Here is a 16,551-nt window from a genome sequence, read left to right on the forward strand (position 1 = left end):
TCCAGGAGATCCTCTCAACCCAAGGATCAAACCTGCATCTCCTACATTGCAGGCAGATTCTTTACCACTGAGCTACCAGGGGTATTTTACCACAACTTTAAAAAATATTGCAATTCATGGTTGTTCTTAGCCTTGATGACAGAAGCTTTCGTGAACTGGCACAGGTGGTCATATCTGGCTTTAAAGCTGAGTGAAGCTGGCATGGACGGGATGCCCTTCCTGAAAATTCAGAAGCAAAGCAGGACTCAGGGCAAGTCTAGGCTGAGCAGCAGTAACCATGCGATTCATTAGACTGGATCCTGAGACGAGAGTGAGGGACCTGGGACTTCTCTGGTGGTACAGTGGTTAATAATATGCTTTCCAATGCAGAGGACGCGTGCTGGATCTCTGGTTGGGGAACTAAGATCCTACATGCCACAGGGCAAAGAAGCCCAGGCCCACAACTACTAACCCCAAGCGCCCTTGAGCCCCCTTGCCACAACTAGAGAAGCTGGAGTACCACAAGGCCAGATGCAGCCAAGTAAATAAATAAATAAGAAACACAAATATACCGAGTTGCTTATGGCTGCTCTTAAAAAAAAATAAAAGAATGACCTGAATCTGAAGACGCAGGCAAGAAATGAGACAGCGGGAAGCCAGATCCCACTTGTCCTGTTTGGCATCCCCGAACTCTGTTTCTTCTTGTCAAGGGCACAGTGGCCAGCTGCTTGCTCTTGGTGACAGGACAAGAGCGGGGTCCTGGTCACGGTATCGAGACCAGGCAGCAGGTCACGAGGTAAGACATTACCTAAGACATTTAAGAAAACGGTAAGAGTTGGATGAATACAAATTAAATAATATAAAGACAGAGAGTGGGATAAAAAGTTATTGAACTTGAAAAGTATCTCTGGTCTTCCCCTTACCCATTTCCTAATATTGTATGAAATTTCCTGTTGGTCCAGAGTTGTAGCTAATGCCCAAAGCTGAGATCATTCTCTGAAGTGAAGTGAAAGTGTTAGTTGCTCAGTCATGTCCGATTCTTTGTGACCCCATGGACTGTAGTCTGCCAGGCTCTCTGTCCATGGAATTCTCCAGGCAAGAGTACTAGAGTGGGTAGCTATTCCCTTCTCCAGGGGATCTTCCTGACCCAGGGATCGAACCCACGTCTCCTGCACTGCAGGCAGATTCTTGACCGTCTGAGCCATCAGGGAAGCCCCATCATTCTCTAAAGAGCCATAAATAATTAGGGCTCAAAATGTTCCACCAGAGCTTATTAAAAAGTATAGAATCAACCTTACCACTACCAACCACCACCCTCAGAAACTCCTTTCTTTGCCTTCATCTTACCAAAGGAAAGGCCGAGTGGGTGGGCGTGAGGGGAAGAAATCCAGGGGAATAATTCATAGAGATTCATCAGATGCCTTGAAGAAGAACAGACTAGCATCTTGGTCCCTGAATGATGCCTGCTAAGTTGCAACCTCTTGGGAACTTTGTGCTGCCATTTTGGGGATGTCTCCCATTGTTTATGAGGCATGCATAGAGACTAAATGTTCATTTCTGGGCTAAAATTTCTGATGGCGAGAGTAGAAAAGCCACTCCCAATAAGGCTTGAAGATACAGTGTGCCTAGAAGAAGGAAGGGCTCCTGGCCCCAATCTGTTGGCCGTGGTGTTAAAGGACACAGCAGGGGCACCTGGAGCCTCAAGAGTCCATGTGCAGGAGTGGGGAATTAGAGGAGAAGCAGAAGTGCACGGGGCAGCCCAGGAGACCCATGAGTGGTCAATGCACAACCCAGACAGACTGGAAGGATGACCAGCAGGGCAACCTGAAGGAAGTCTGGTTGGACCTTCTCTTCCTCACACCAACAGAGGGGACCATGGGGAAAGCTGAGCATTGCCCCGAGGCACCCACACTTCACCTGCCTGGGCACCACCTCATCCTCAGAGGCATTGGCATCAGACAAGAACATGATGAACCAGAGAGAGACTAGCGATGCCTCCCCACTGAGACCCATGGGGCATCACAGAAGAAGGTGGAGGCTGACCCTCTCATACTCCAGAGCCAGCTGGACCAGCTCCCCTCCTTTTGTTGTGTTCAGAGCTCCAGCTTCTACTGTGTGAGGGGAGGAAAAGAGATTGAGTCAGAAATCAGCCTGAAGCTTTAAAACTGAAATACACTTCCAACCCTGAAAGTAGCAGGCGTGTTCTAGAATCTGCCCAAGATGTTAATCTGGAATTCAAGACAGCACAGTGGAAAGCAGTGATACTGCTGTATTTTTGAATACTGAGACAGCTTCATTAACATACATAATCCAACTATATACATGATTTTTATGAGTTTTTTTTTTCACTTGATGACAATTTTCTCATCATAAAAAACCTTCACAGTCTCAAAAAGTCTATATAAATATTGTTTATAATAGTCTATTTCCATTTTACCTATATGTCACAACTTGTTAACCATTAATATTGCAGGATACTGATGTTGTTTTCAAATTTTAAGAATTGAATTCTAACATTTATTTGTTCCTTTAAATGTGATTATTATTTTCATTATTAAATATCTGCTGATCCATGGACAAAGAGATCCTGACCACCAAGTAATCCATTAGAACACAGTCTGCGGTACTGGTAAGCTAGCCAGGAGTTTCTGATGATGCATTTCCTAAGCTGGCAGCATTACACACTTTATGCTTCCGGTGCTTGCCAATTTGTATGGAGCTGATGGCTGTGGTCCTAAAGGATATAACATGACCCTGCCTTCTAGAATATAAGCACCTCAGGGTGGGAGTTTGTCTCTGATTCATTCTCTGCCATATGCCTGGTACCTAGAACAGGGGTCAACACACAGTAGGCACCAAAATAGTAGTTTAAAACAACAAAAAAAAACTAATGTAGTTTTAAGTAGTAATGGGACATAATTACTCTTCAATTTCCTTTTGGTTTTTGCAGAGTGCATTTATGGGAACCACATGGGAGGTGGTTAGGATGAGAATGGATCTAACAGGAGAAAATGACAGGAGGCTGGGCCACTAGAAGACAGAACCAAGTAGGGGAAGGAGCTGAAGGTTCTGGTATCTGAATAAATACTGACAAGATGCTGCAGCTTTGTTTTTATATTTAAGTTAACCAATTCAATTAGTGAGATATCAGATTCATAATAACATGGCTGAAACCATGCAGTGGTCATTCAGGGGAGGTTATTCCTAGTGCGGCCAAGTGTGGACTGAACACACACATCTAACCCTCTGCCCCATGAAGTCCCAGGGAGACAACAGAAGAACCATCACATAAATCTTAAAAAACATTTTAAAGATTAAAAACGTGACATACCTCCATGGGACAGAGATAGCAACTGACCAAAAGTTTGCAGAAATCCTAGAAGACAAAAACTAACTAGGATCAGACTGAAGGTGCAGATAGAGAAGTGAAAAGCCACAGTCTAAAACTTCATGGGGAAGAGAACTTCTTTCTAAATGAGGCCCAGAGAAATTCTAAGATCAGAGACAATGTTGGCACAAGTCAGCTTAAGATGGGGTTATCATCAGTATAATTAATTAAAGAACTACTGAGACAGTTGGGTCCTCCCTACTCCCCTTTCCCTCTCTTTCTCTGTCTTTCCCCTGGGTTTATATCCCCAAACTCAGTCTACAAACAGCATGCATGGAAGAGCTCCTTAAAGCCACAACACACTATCAGCGTTATGTGCATGCATCTCACTAAGTCACTTCAGTTGTATCCGCTTCTTTGCAACCCCGTGCACTGTAGTCCGCCAGGCTCCTCTGTCCATGGGATTCTCCAGGCAAGAATACTGGAGTGGGTTGCCATGCCCTCCTCCAGGGGATCTTCCTGACCCAGGGATCGAACCCATGTCTCTTACAACTCCTGCACTGGCAGCCAAGTTCCTTAACACTAGCGCCACCTGGGAAGCCCTATCAGCATTATCAGTTCAGTTCAGTTCAGTTCAGTTCAGTTGCTCAGTTGTGTCCGACTCTGTGACCCCATGAATCGCAGCATGCCAGGCCTCCCTGTCCATCACCAACTCTCGGAGTTCACTCAGACTCACGTCCATCAAGTCAGTGATGCCATCCAGCCATCTTATCGTCTGTGGTCCCCTTCTCCTCCTGCCCCCAATCCTTCCCAGCATCAGAGTCTTTTCAATGAGCCAACTCTTCGTATGAGGTGGCCAAAGTACTGGAGTTTCAGCTTAAGCATCATTCCTTCCAAAGAAATCCCAGGGCTGATCTCCTTCAGAATGGACTGGTTGGATCTCCTTGCAGTCCAAGGGACTCTCAAGAGTCTTCTCCAACACCACACTTCAAAAGCATCAATTCTTCGGCACTCAGCCTTCTTCACAGTCCAACTCTCACAGCCATACATGACCACTGGAAAAACCATAGCCTTGACTAGATGGACCTTAGTCGGCAAAGTAATGTCTCTGCTTTTGAATATGCTATCGAGGTTGGTCATAACTTTTCTTCCAAGGAGTAGGCGTCTTTTAATTTCATGGCTGCAGTCACCATCTGCACTGATTTTGGAGCCCCCCAAAATAAAGTCTGACACTGCTTCCCCATCTATTTCCCATGAAGTGATGGGACCAGATGCCATGATCTTCGTTTTCTGAATGTTGAGCTTCAAGCCAACTTTTTCACTCTCCTCTTTCACTTTCATCAAGAGGCTTTTTAGTTCCTCTTCACTTTCTGCCATAAGGGTGGTGTCATCTGCATATCTGAGGTTATTGATATTTCTCCCAGCAATCTTGATTCCAGCTTCTGTTTCTTCCAGTCCAGCGTTTCTCATGATGTACTCTGCATAGAAGTTAAATAAGCAGGGTGACAATATACAGCCTTGATATACTCCTTTTCCTATTTGGAACCAGTCTGTTGTTCCATGTCCAGTTCCAACTGTTGCTTCCTGACCTGCATATAGATTTCTCAAGAGGCAGGTTAGGTGGTCTGGTATTCCCATCTCTTTCAGAATTTTCCACAGTTATAAATGTCAACATTTTAAAAACAGTTTAACAAAACTCAGAAAGGAAAAAGGTGGAGTATCTGTAAATGTCCTAATTTCCTCATCTTTCATATCTTTCCTCATCTTCAACTAGTTGATGAAGACCACCTAAAATTAATGTCAATAAGTAGAAGTGAGAAGTTAGAGGATAACCACTGAAAAAATAAAAGTCCTTTACATTCAGAGGACTAGATGAAATGATTACCCCTGGGGAGTGAGACTTGGCACAGGTGATGGGGGGAGGGGCAAGGAGTCTTAGAGAAATCTGTATAACTTAGAAGATTTTCTAAGTTTTGATATTGCTTTAATAAATTGTTAAAGGCTTAGTAAAAGGAAAATTGGGCTTCCCTGTGGCTCAGCTGGTAAAGAATCCTCCTGCAATGCGGGAGACCTGGGTTCAATCCCTGGGTTGGGAAGATCCCCTGGAGAAGGGAAAGGCTACCCACTCCAGTACTCTTGCTTGGAGAATTCCATGGACTGTATAGTCCACGGGGTTGCAAAGAGTCGGACACAACTGAGCGACTTTCACTTTCACTTCAAGAGGAAAACAGAAATAAACACACTAAAATGTTAATAGTGGTTGCTTCTGAATTATAAGAATTATGGACATTTGGGGGTTTTCTATAGCTCTACACTGTCCAAGCTTACTATCTCCATTACTTCCATCATAGAAAAAAAAAATGTATTAAAGAAATGTATAGCACAGAGAACTATACTCAATATATTGCAATAACTTGTAAGGGAAAAAAACCTAAAAAACAATATATTGTGGGCTTCCCTGATGACTCAGATGGTAAAGAATCTGCCTTCAATGCAGGAAACCTGGGTTCGATCCCTGGGTTGGGAAGATTCCTCGGAGAAGGGAATGGCTACCCACTCCAGTATTCTTGCCTGGAGAATCCCATGGACAGAGGAGCCTGGGAGCTACAGTATATATAAAACTGAATCACTTCCTGTATGCCTGAAACTAGCACAACATTATAAATCAAGTATAATACAATTTAAAATTTTTAAAATAAATTGAAAAAAATTAAAAAGATACGAAAAATTAGGCTCTCAACACACACACACACATAAACTGTTTGACCATGGCTTTGCTGTAAAGTATTAAACATGCAGATACAGAATTTGAAACATGGAGCTGAAGAGAGGAGGCTTGGTTTTGTAACTACTAGAAACAGACAGAAATTAAACCTGAAGAGCAGAAACTGGCAATGGTTTCAGAAAGGGATGAATTCTGAATGGACACTGGAACGGAGAGTTGGACCAGCTATGGGCTTACTGAGCCACCCCTGAATTTTCCCCCAGCTGGGATTCTCTGCTTCTCTAGATTCTTCTGTAGGATGAGACATGCATATCCATCTTCCGCCTTGATTTAATGTAACCGAGACAAAAACCTGACTTCTGCAGAGGTCACTAAGGAGACCTTCCCCATTAGGGCTTACTCCACCCAGAGCTGCTGCTTCCTGGCTTTGCACTGGCTGGTCCTGTCTGACAGAAACCAGACCTGATCTTATAGAATCATCTCTATGACCACCTGACTGCTGTTCCTACAAATGGTCAAGTCAAGACCACATGGGCTGTTAAGTTCCTCTATAGGGTGGTCACCACATATGGTGTGGTGGTGGTGGTGGTTGTTCAGTCGCTCAGTCATGTCTGGTTCTATGCGACCCCACGGACTGCAGCACGCCAGGCTTCCCTGTCCTTCAGTAACTGATTACCCCAGAAGATGCCTCTGCCTTGCAGCCTCCTTGCTGGCATAACTATCTGCGTCTCAGATAGTTACGCAAACCTGTCTTACTGGGACTTCAATGTCATGACCGTGGTGTCTGTCTCTGCACCTTTCTTTTTAATACTTTTTCTGCCAATGTGCCAGAAGAGCGTATCCTTTCATGTAACATCCGGCAGAGATTTTCTACGAAAGTCAACAGTCAAGGGTGCAGTGTTACTTGAATATCAAATGGGGAGCGTGCCAGCCTACTCCAGAGAAAGAGCTCCTTGAGAAATATCCATCATTTTAAGGAACCCTGATGAAGGCCAATCGAGAATTGTTGCACAGTTTCAAAATTTGAAGGACTGTTTTCCTTCCCCCCATTTCCAAGCTTTTATTTAAAATCTTTTTTAAAGGTTTTACTCCATTTATTGATATGCATAATTGGGGGACTGTTACTTTTTTTAAGCTGTACGGAATCTCCACTGCTGTGCACAGGCTTTCTCTAGTTACAGCGAGTGGGGGCTGCTCTTTGTTGCGGTATGTGGGCTGCTCATGGCGGTGACTTCTCTGGTTGCTAAGAGTGGGCTCTAGGTGAATGGGCTTCAGTAGTCATGTTGTAAGGGCTCAGCTGCCCTTTGCTGTCTGGGATCCTCCTAGACCAAGAATTGAAACCGTGTCCCTTGCATTAGCAGGTGGATTCTTAACCACTGGACCACCAGGGAAGTGCAGGACTGCTACAAGTGAGCTTTTTTCATTGCATGCTATAAACAGGTTTTGAATTATGTACAAGTTCTTCGGAGTTTTGAATTATGTACAAGTTCTTCGGAGTTTTGAATTATGTACAAGTTCTTCAACAAAGCCTCATCCCTCAAATCCTTTATTATATAATGGAGCAGTAGAAGCTATTGAAATATTAACGGAGTCATGGCTGCTTTGCAGTGGTTTATCTAAAGTCAGCTGGGATATTTTTGGCTAAGATCTTACTTTTCAAAGTGGAGTCCACAAACAAGCAGTGTCAGCATCTCTGTGAGGCACTTAGAATCTCAGGCCCTGCCCCAGACTTACGGAATAAAAGCCTTCATCCAGGTGATTTGTATACACAGCAAAGTTTGAAAAGCATTAGTTTAGGAGAATCCAAGGCTGCTTTGGGAATGTTTTCAGTTGTAAAAACAGCGGCTCTTCATTTATGAATTTTACAAATACCATCTGACCATTCTATAATGGTTATTTGATACCTAAGGCGGTTGCGACCCGGCGCACTAAGCGCGGCTCAGAGAAGTTACCCCACGTCCGAGGTCAGAAGCAGCCACCCAGAGTGCCAGGCTGCAATGGCGCAGGAACAGCGGAGAGGAGCTACCGAAGCCCGAGGTCAGGGGCAGCCGGGAGAAGCCACCTCGCGCCGGAGGCCAAGGGCAGGGGCCGGGAGGAGCATCCCATGGAGCGGTGGCTGCACGGGCGTAGGAGGGCCTAGAGGAGCTATCCCACGTTGAAGGTCAGGAAGGGCGGCGGTAAGGAGATACCCCTTGTCCAAAGAAAGGAGCAGCGGCTGTGCTTTGCTGGAGCAGCGGTGAAGAGATATCCCACGCCCAAGGTAAGAGAAACCCAAGGAAGATGGTAGGTGTTGCAAGAGGGCATCAGAGGGCAGACACACTGAAACCATACTCACAGGAAACTAGTCAATCTAACCACACTAGGACCACAGCCTTGTATAGCTCAATGGAACCAAGCCATGCCTGTGGGGGGTGGTCATGGTGGAGAGGTCTGACAGAATGTGGTCCACTGGAGAAGGGAATGGCAAACCACTTCAGTATTCTTGCCTTGAGAACCCCATGTATGAAAAGGCAAAATGATAGGATACTGAAAGGGGAACTCCCCAGATCAGTAGGTGCCCAATATGCTACTGGAGATCAGTGGAGAAATAACTCCAGAAAGAATGAAGGGATGGAGCCAAAGCAAAAACAATACCCAGTTGTGGATGTGACTGGTGATAGGAGCAAGGTCCAATGCTGTAAAGAGCAATATTGCGTAGGAACCTGGAGTGTTAGGTCCATGAATCAAGGCAAATTGGAAGTGGTCCAACAAGAGATGGCAAGAGTGAACGTCGACATTCTAGGAATCAGCAAACACTGGAATGGGTGAATTTAACTCAGATGACCATTATATCTACTACTGTGGGCAGGAATCCCCCAGAAGAAATGGAGTAGCCATCATGGTCAACAAAAGAGTCCAAAACACAGTACTTGGATGCAGTCTCAAAAACGACAGAATGATCTCTGTTCGTCTCCAAGGCAAACCATTCAATATCACAGATATCCAAGTCTATGCCCCAACCAGTAATGCTGAAGAAGCTGAAGTTGAACGGTTTTATGAAGACCTACAAGACATTTTAGAACTAACACCCCCAAAAGATGTCCTTTTCATTATAGGGGACTGGAATGCAAAAGTAGGATGTCAAGAAACACCTGGAGTAACAGGCAAATTTGGCCTTGGAATGCGGAATGAAGCAGGGCAAACACTAATAGAGTTTTGCCAAGAAAATGCACTGGCCCTCTTCCAACAACACAAGAGAAGACTCTACGCATGGACATCACCAGATGGTCAACACTGAAATCAGATTTATTATATTCTTTGCAGCCAAAGATGGAGAAGCTCTATACAGTCAACAAAAACAAGACCGGGAGCTGACTGTGGCTCAGATCATGAACTCCTTATTACCAAATTCAGACTCAAATGGAAGAAAGTAGGGAAAACCGCTAGACCATTCAGGTATGACCTAAATCAAATCCCTTATGATTATACAGTGGAAGTGAGAAATAGATTTAAGGGTCTAGATCTGATAGATAGAATGCCTGATGAACTATGGATGGAGGTTCGTGACATTGTACAGGAGACAGGGATCAAGACCATCCCCATGGAAAAGAAATGCAAAAAAGCAAAATGGCTGTCTGGGGAGGGCTTACAAATAGCTGTGAAAAGAAGAGAGGCAAAAAGCAAAGGAGAAAAGGAAAGATATAAGCATCTGAATGCAGAGTTCCAGAGAACAGCAAGAAGAGATAAGAAAGCCTTCTTCAGCGATCAATGCAAAGAAATAGAGGAAAACAACAGAATGGGAAAGACTAGAGATCTCTTCAAGAAAATTAGAGATACCAAGGGAACATTTCATGCAAAGATGGGCTCGATAAAGGACAGAAACGGTCTGGACCTAACAGGAGCAGAAGCTATTAAGAAGAGGTGGCAAGAATACACAGAAGAACTGTACAAAAAAGATCTTCATGACCCAGATAATCATGATGGTGTGATCACTCATCTAGAGGCAGACATCCTGGAATGTGAAGTCAAGTGGGCCTTGGAAAGCATCACTACAAACAAAGCTAGTGGAGGTGATGGAATTCCTATTGAGCTGTTTCAAATCCTGAAAGATGATGCTGTGAAAGTGCTGCACTCAATATGCCAGCAAATTTGGAAAACTCAGCAGTGGCCACAGGACTGGAAAAAGTCAGTTTTCATTCCAATTCCAAAGAAAGGCAATGCCAAAAATGCTCAAACTACCACACGATTGCACTCATCTCATGCTAGTAAAGTAATGCTCAAAATTCCTCAAGGCAGGCTTCAGCAATACGTGAAACGTGAAATTCCAGATGTTCAAGCTGGTCTTAGAAAAGGCAGAGGAACCAGAGATCAAATTGCCAACATCCGCTGGATCATGGAAAAAGCAAGAGAGTTCCAGAAAAACATCTATTTCTGCTTTCTTGACTATGCCAAAGCCTTTGACTGTGTGGATCACAATAAACTGTGGAAAATTCTGAAAGAGTTGGGAATACCAGACCATCTGACCTGCCTCTTGAGAAATCTGTATGCAGGTCAGGAAGCAACAGTTAGAACTGGACATGGAGCAACAGACTGGTTCCAAATAGGAAAAGGAGTACATCAAGGCTGTATATTGTCACCCTGCTTATTTAACTTCTATGCAGAGTACATCATGAGAAACACTGGACTGGAAGAAGCACAAGCTGGAATCAAGACTGCTGGGAGAAATATCAACAACCTCAGATATGCGGATGACACCACCCTTATGGCAGAAAGTGAAGAGGAACTCAAAAGCCTCTTGATGAAAGTGAAAGAGGAGAGTGAAAAAGTTGACCTAAAGCTCAACATTCAGAAAACGAAGATCATGGCATCCGGTCCCATCACTTCATGGGAAATAGATGGGGAAACAGTGGAAACAGTGTCAGACTTTATTTTTGGGGCTCCAAAATCACTGCAGATGGTGATTGCAGCCATGAAATTAAAAGATGCTTCCTCCTTGGAAGAAAAGTTATGACCAACCTAGATAGTATATATCAAAAGTAGAGACATTACTTTGCCAAATAAGGTCCATCTAGTCAAGACTATAGTTTTTCCTGTGGTCATGTATGGATGTGAGAATTGGACTGTGAAGAAGGCTGAGCACTGAAGAATTGATGCTTTTGAACTGTGGTGTTGGAGAAGACTCTTGAGAGTCCCTTGGACTGCAAGGAGATCTAACCAGTCCATTCTGAAGGAGATCAGCCCTGGGATTTCTTTGGAAGGAATGATGCTAAAGCTGAAACTCCAGTACTTTGGCCACCTCATGCAAAGAGTTGACTCCTTGGAAAAGACCCTGATGCTGGGAGGGGTTGGGGGCAGGAGGAGAAGGGGAGGACAGAAGATGAGATGGCTGGATGGCATCACTGACTCGATGGACGTGAATCTGAGTGAACTGTGGGAGTTGGTGATGGACAGGAGGCCTGGCATGCTGCGATTCATGGGGTCGCAAAGAGTCAGACACGACTGAGTGACTGAACGGAACTGAAGGTAGGTTACATGCTTCTCATAATGACTGCAGTATTTCAGACTGCAGTTACTCTAGGCATGAGACTCTATGCCAAAGGTTTGGAATCAACCCCTCATTGTCTTGGAGATACAAACCCTTTTAATTGTGTTGAACTAGACGAGAGAGAATCTCATCTCCCAAAGAGTATTCAGTTTTGATATGGAAGCTGCTTTTCAATCATGGCTGGAATCTTCCTTTGAGAAACAATTCATATAATATACACAACCAAGTGAAGAAAGAAAAAAATAGTTCGGAGCTGGTGTGAGTCAAGGAACAAAGTTCTCATTTTACTGTCTAATTAGCCACGGTCTCAGAGTTTGTGCCTGCCAGTCCCAGAGTTCAGCTCAGTTCAGTTCAGTCGCTCAGTCGTGTCTGACTCTTTGTGACCCCATGAACTGCCCCAAAGCATGCCAGGCCTTCCTGTCCATCACCAACTCCCGCAGTTCACTCAAACTCACGTCCATCAAGTCAGTGATGCCATCCAGCCATCTCATCCTTTGTCGTCCCCTTCTCCTCCTGCCCCCAATACCTCCCAGCATCAGAGTCTTTTCCAATGAGTTAACTCTTTGCATGGGGTGGCTGAAGTATTGGAGTTTCTGCTTTAGCATCAGTCCTTCCAAAGAACACCCAGGATTGATCTCCTTTGGAATGGACTGGTTGGATTTCCTTGCAGTCCAAGGGACTCTCAAGAGTCTTCACTGACAGCACAGTTCAAAAGTATAAATTCTTCGGCGCTAGGCTTTCTTCACAGTCCAACTCTCACATCCATACATGACTACTGAAAAACTATAGCCTTGACTAGACAGACCTTTGTTGGCAAAGTAATATCTCTGCTTTTGAATATACTATCTAGGTTGGTCATAACTTTTCTTCCAAGGAGTAAGCGTCTTTTAATTTCATGGCTGCTGTCACCATCTGCAGTGATTTTGGAGCTCCCAAAAATAAAGCCTGACACTGTTTCTACTGTTTCCCTACCTTATTTGCCATGAAGTGATGGGACTAGATGCCATGATCTTCGTTTTCTGAATGTTGAGCTTTAGGCCAACTTTTTCACTCTCCTCTTTCACTTTCATCAAGAGGCTTTTTAGCTCCTCTTCACTTTCTGCCATAAGGGTGGTGTCATCTGCATATCTGCGGTGATTGATATTTCTCCTGGCAGTCTTGATTTCTGCTTGTGATTCTTCCAGTCCAGCATTTCTCATGATGTACTCTGCATATAAGTTAAATAATCAGGGTAACAATATACAGCCTTGACATACTCCTTTTCTATTTGGAACCAGTCTGTTGTTCCATGTCCAGTTCTAACTGTTGCTTCCTGACCTTGTTTCTTGAGGCAGGTCAGGTGATCTGGTATTCCCATCTCTTTCAGAATTTTCCACAGTTTATTGTGATCCACACAGTCAAAGGCTTTGGCATAGTCAACAAAGCAGAAATAGATGTTTTTCTGGAACTCTCTTGCTTTTTCCATGATCCAGCAGATGTTGGCAATTTGATCTCTGGTTCGTCTGCCTTTTCTAAAACCAGCTTGAACATCTGGAAGTTCATGGTTTACATATTGCTGAAGTCTGCCTTGGAGAATTTTGAGCATTACTTTACTAGCGTGTGAGATGAGTGCAATTGTGCGGTAGTTTGAGCATTCTTTGGCATTGCCTTTCTTTGGAATTGGAATGAAAACTGACCTTTTCCAGTCCTGTGGCCACTGCTGAGTTTTCCAAATTTGCTGGCATATTGAGTGCAGCACTTTCACAGCATCATCTTTCAGGATTTGAAATAGCTCCACTGGAGCTATTTCACCTCCACTAGCTTTGTTTGTAGTGATGCTTTCTAAGGCCCACTTGACTTCACATTCCAGGATGTCTGCCTCTAGGTGAGTGATCACACTATCATGATTATCTGGGTCATGAAGATTTTTTTTGTACAGTTCTTTTGTGTATTCTTGCCATCTCTTCTTAATAGCTTCTGCTTCTGCTAGGTCCAGACCATTTCTGTCCTTTATCGAGCCCATCTTTGCATGAAATGTTCCCCTGGTATCCCAGTGTTACTCTGATCAAAACTACGGAATGTTGAGGAAGATGGGTGGAAATAATTTTCAAGACTATTTTCTACTGAAACTCTTCAATATCACAACAAACTTCAATTTTAGACAAGACACACACATGTGCAGAAGAACTGAGCGCAAAAGGAACAGTTTATCACATAAATGAAGACAACCCATGCTTGTGTCCCCAGTGAGAAGAAGAGATCCAAAAATTGTGAGTTTTGGTTTGTTTCCTTTTATGTACCACTTGGACAAGCATGTAAAGCACGTAAACATCAAAACAAGAAGGGTGACTTTTGCAGCTATGATGGACAGAAACCATCAGAATAGCAATGATTCCTGATGACTTAATCTTGTAAGGCTGAGCCATCTTCCTTCCTTTTCCATTCAGTGTCTTTGATAATGAACAGGTTTCTGAGAAAATTATATGGTCTGGCCCCAATTTTAAAGGTCTGGCCCTTCATTCTGTTATTGTTCGTAAGTCATTATTTATCATTCATTTCTTAATGGACCATAAGTTATTATTTATCATCCACTTCTTAATGGTCATTTTAAAATCATGTGGCTAAATGAGCTGTGTAGAGTTTATAATTCTCAATGATCTTTGGAAGGCAAGTGACCTATTTTCCCTCTTATTTTTCATGTTGTAACTATAGTAGGTATGTTCATGCTATGTCATCATGATAGCTGTCTACTGAAAAAAAATTAAATAAGAATTTCTGGAAGTATCCAGAAGATTTTTATATAAGAAATTCCAGAGGTGGGAGAGAAACATAATTTTTAAATCACAAAGTTTGTGCTAAGGACATAATATATGCAAAAATATTAATAGAGCCTTTTTAATCTTCTTTTGACAAGTTCTACTGACAGTCATTTGAGAATTCTTGTTTCTAGAGTATTCTTTGAAATTCAGTAGAGGATTTATTGAGGAGTCTGCAACAGGGAATAAAAAATGCTGACTTGAAATTTGTAATTCAAATGTACTTTCCTCCAAATCCTAAACTTCAGTCCATCAGAACATAAGTCAAAAATATAAAATGGAATAGCTTTCCTACAGCAGAGAGATGTGGTTAAGAGTACAGACTCTGAGGTCAGAGGTCACTCAGAAGGTGCCTTTTGGGGCAAGTTACTCAAAACGCTCTGAGTTTTAGTTTCTTTATTTGCAAAATGGAAGCCAAAATGTTCACTTCCTCAGATTTTTGCCAATTAAATAACATAATTGAGTAGTAAACCCTAAGGCCAATGAGTGTAAGTATATGTATATTATTATATTATTACTATATACCTAGCAATATCTAGCTAGACAGTGAAAGAGAGAGACATTATATAGATAAATATTGTCATTACAGATACTATTATGAAATATCTATCAGTATCTGGCTAGATAATGTAAAAGACAAGATGTTTCACTCACAGTAGTCACATTTCATGACCTACATAAAGAAAAAGCTAAAAATATACCATGTCCCTGGAAAGGAAAACTGAATAATTTAAAGGTGTTAAATCATCCCAAATTGATTTATAAGTTCACTGACAGTCCAAACTCAATTTAAAAATTTTTTTCAAAATGATCTTAAAATATATTCAAATGAATAAGCACACAAAGTAAGTCTAAAAATGAAAACTAATAATTATGAGGAGAAATATAAAACGTTCAAATGTTAAAGTATTAGAGTGCTACCAAAGTTTTTATAATAGTACTGACATAAATTTAATATATGATAAAGAAAACTTCTCAAATAAAAATAAGAATTATTCATTAAATGACTCTGGGGAAAATCACAGACTTAGAGATCTCTATTTATAACCAATACCTCATACTATTTCATCAAATACATACCAAATGAATTTAAGAACTAAATATAATATTCAAAATATAAAAAGCAAGTATAACATGAAATATTTATCCAATTTCTGCAAGCAGGAAGCTTTCTAACGTTATAAATAGTGAGAGAAGTTTCCAGTAAAACATATAAACAAAAGATACAAATATAGACAATTGCCCCAAAAGAAGTTAATGCATGTTAGAAATACGGAAAAGTCTAACATCATTAGAAGCCTTTAAAATTTTTCAAGTTGAAGTGATTAGATCCAAGTAGATTCTGTTTTCATTTCTCACTTATTTCTTATTTCAAAAATAAGAATATTGAATGCTGGTAAGGAGGTACTATAACAGGTACCCTCAGACACTGGTAATATAAACCGCTTTGAATTGTTTTATTAGTAGTATATCAAAGTCTTAAAATGACCATATCCCTCAACCCAATAATTACACTTTTAGAATTATTCTGTTTGAAGAAATTCCTCTGTACAAAAATTATAATGTGCAAAATTCAATAATCACAAAAGTATTTAAAAAAGAAAATTGAAGATACTATAAATTGTAAGGTGATTAAATATTATCATATATGATTAAACTTTGGAAACATTAAAAATGTTAAATTTATAATGAGGAAAGGAAATAATACAATAATTTTTAAAAAGAAACAAACTTCAACATAAAAGTATAATAAATGTCAAAAATATTAACTCCGGTTTTGGATGATGGAGCTATTGGATATTTTTGAATTTGTGTTTTAAATATAGTTTCTAATTTGTCTATTATGAACATGTTTAACTTTTATGATTAGAAAAAGATTAAGTACTTTAGAAAACTCAGTAACATATTTGCTTTTATAACAATTCATGCTTTTCTGCCATGTGAGAAATATATAAAATAACAATTGCTAATTTATATTTCTTCCCAGACCACAAATACAATTATCAACTCTTGGAAATCCCATCTACAGAGGAGCCTGGTAGGCTGCAGTCCATGGGTCACAAAGAGTCAGACATGACTTAGTGACTCAACAACAACAAAGGTGTCCAAGTAGAATGCTATTACATACAATTCAGTAGACTTTGATCTAAAAACATGTTTTGTTTGTTTTAATCAGCAGATATAAAAGAGTACTTGCATT

General features: G+C 41.6%; 1 protein-coding gene across 1 annotated transcript in view; it reads left to right on the top strand.

Moving 5' to 3' along the window:
• Positions 1–277: 277 nt before the first annotated feature.
• Positions 278–16,551, top strand: part of SH3BGRL2 (SH3 domain binding glutamate rich protein like 2) — a 169,705-nt gene continuing 153,431 nt past the window's right edge. The window contains exons 1-2 of the mRNA XM_069598933.1: positions 278–310; positions 690–775. Coding sequence (XP_069455034.1) covers positions 278–310; positions 690–775 — 119 coding nt within the window. The remainder of the gene's footprint in view (positions 311–689; positions 776–16,551) is intronic.

The sequence above is a fragment of the Ovis canadensis genome, chromosome 8, assembly GCF_042477335.2.
Source record: "Ovis canadensis isolate MfBH-ARS-UI-01 breed Bighorn chromosome 8, ARS-UI_OviCan_v2, whole genome shotgun sequence".
In the NCBI taxonomy this organism is placed as follows: domain Eukaryota; kingdom Metazoa; phylum Chordata; class Mammalia; order Artiodactyla; family Bovidae; genus Ovis; species Ovis canadensis.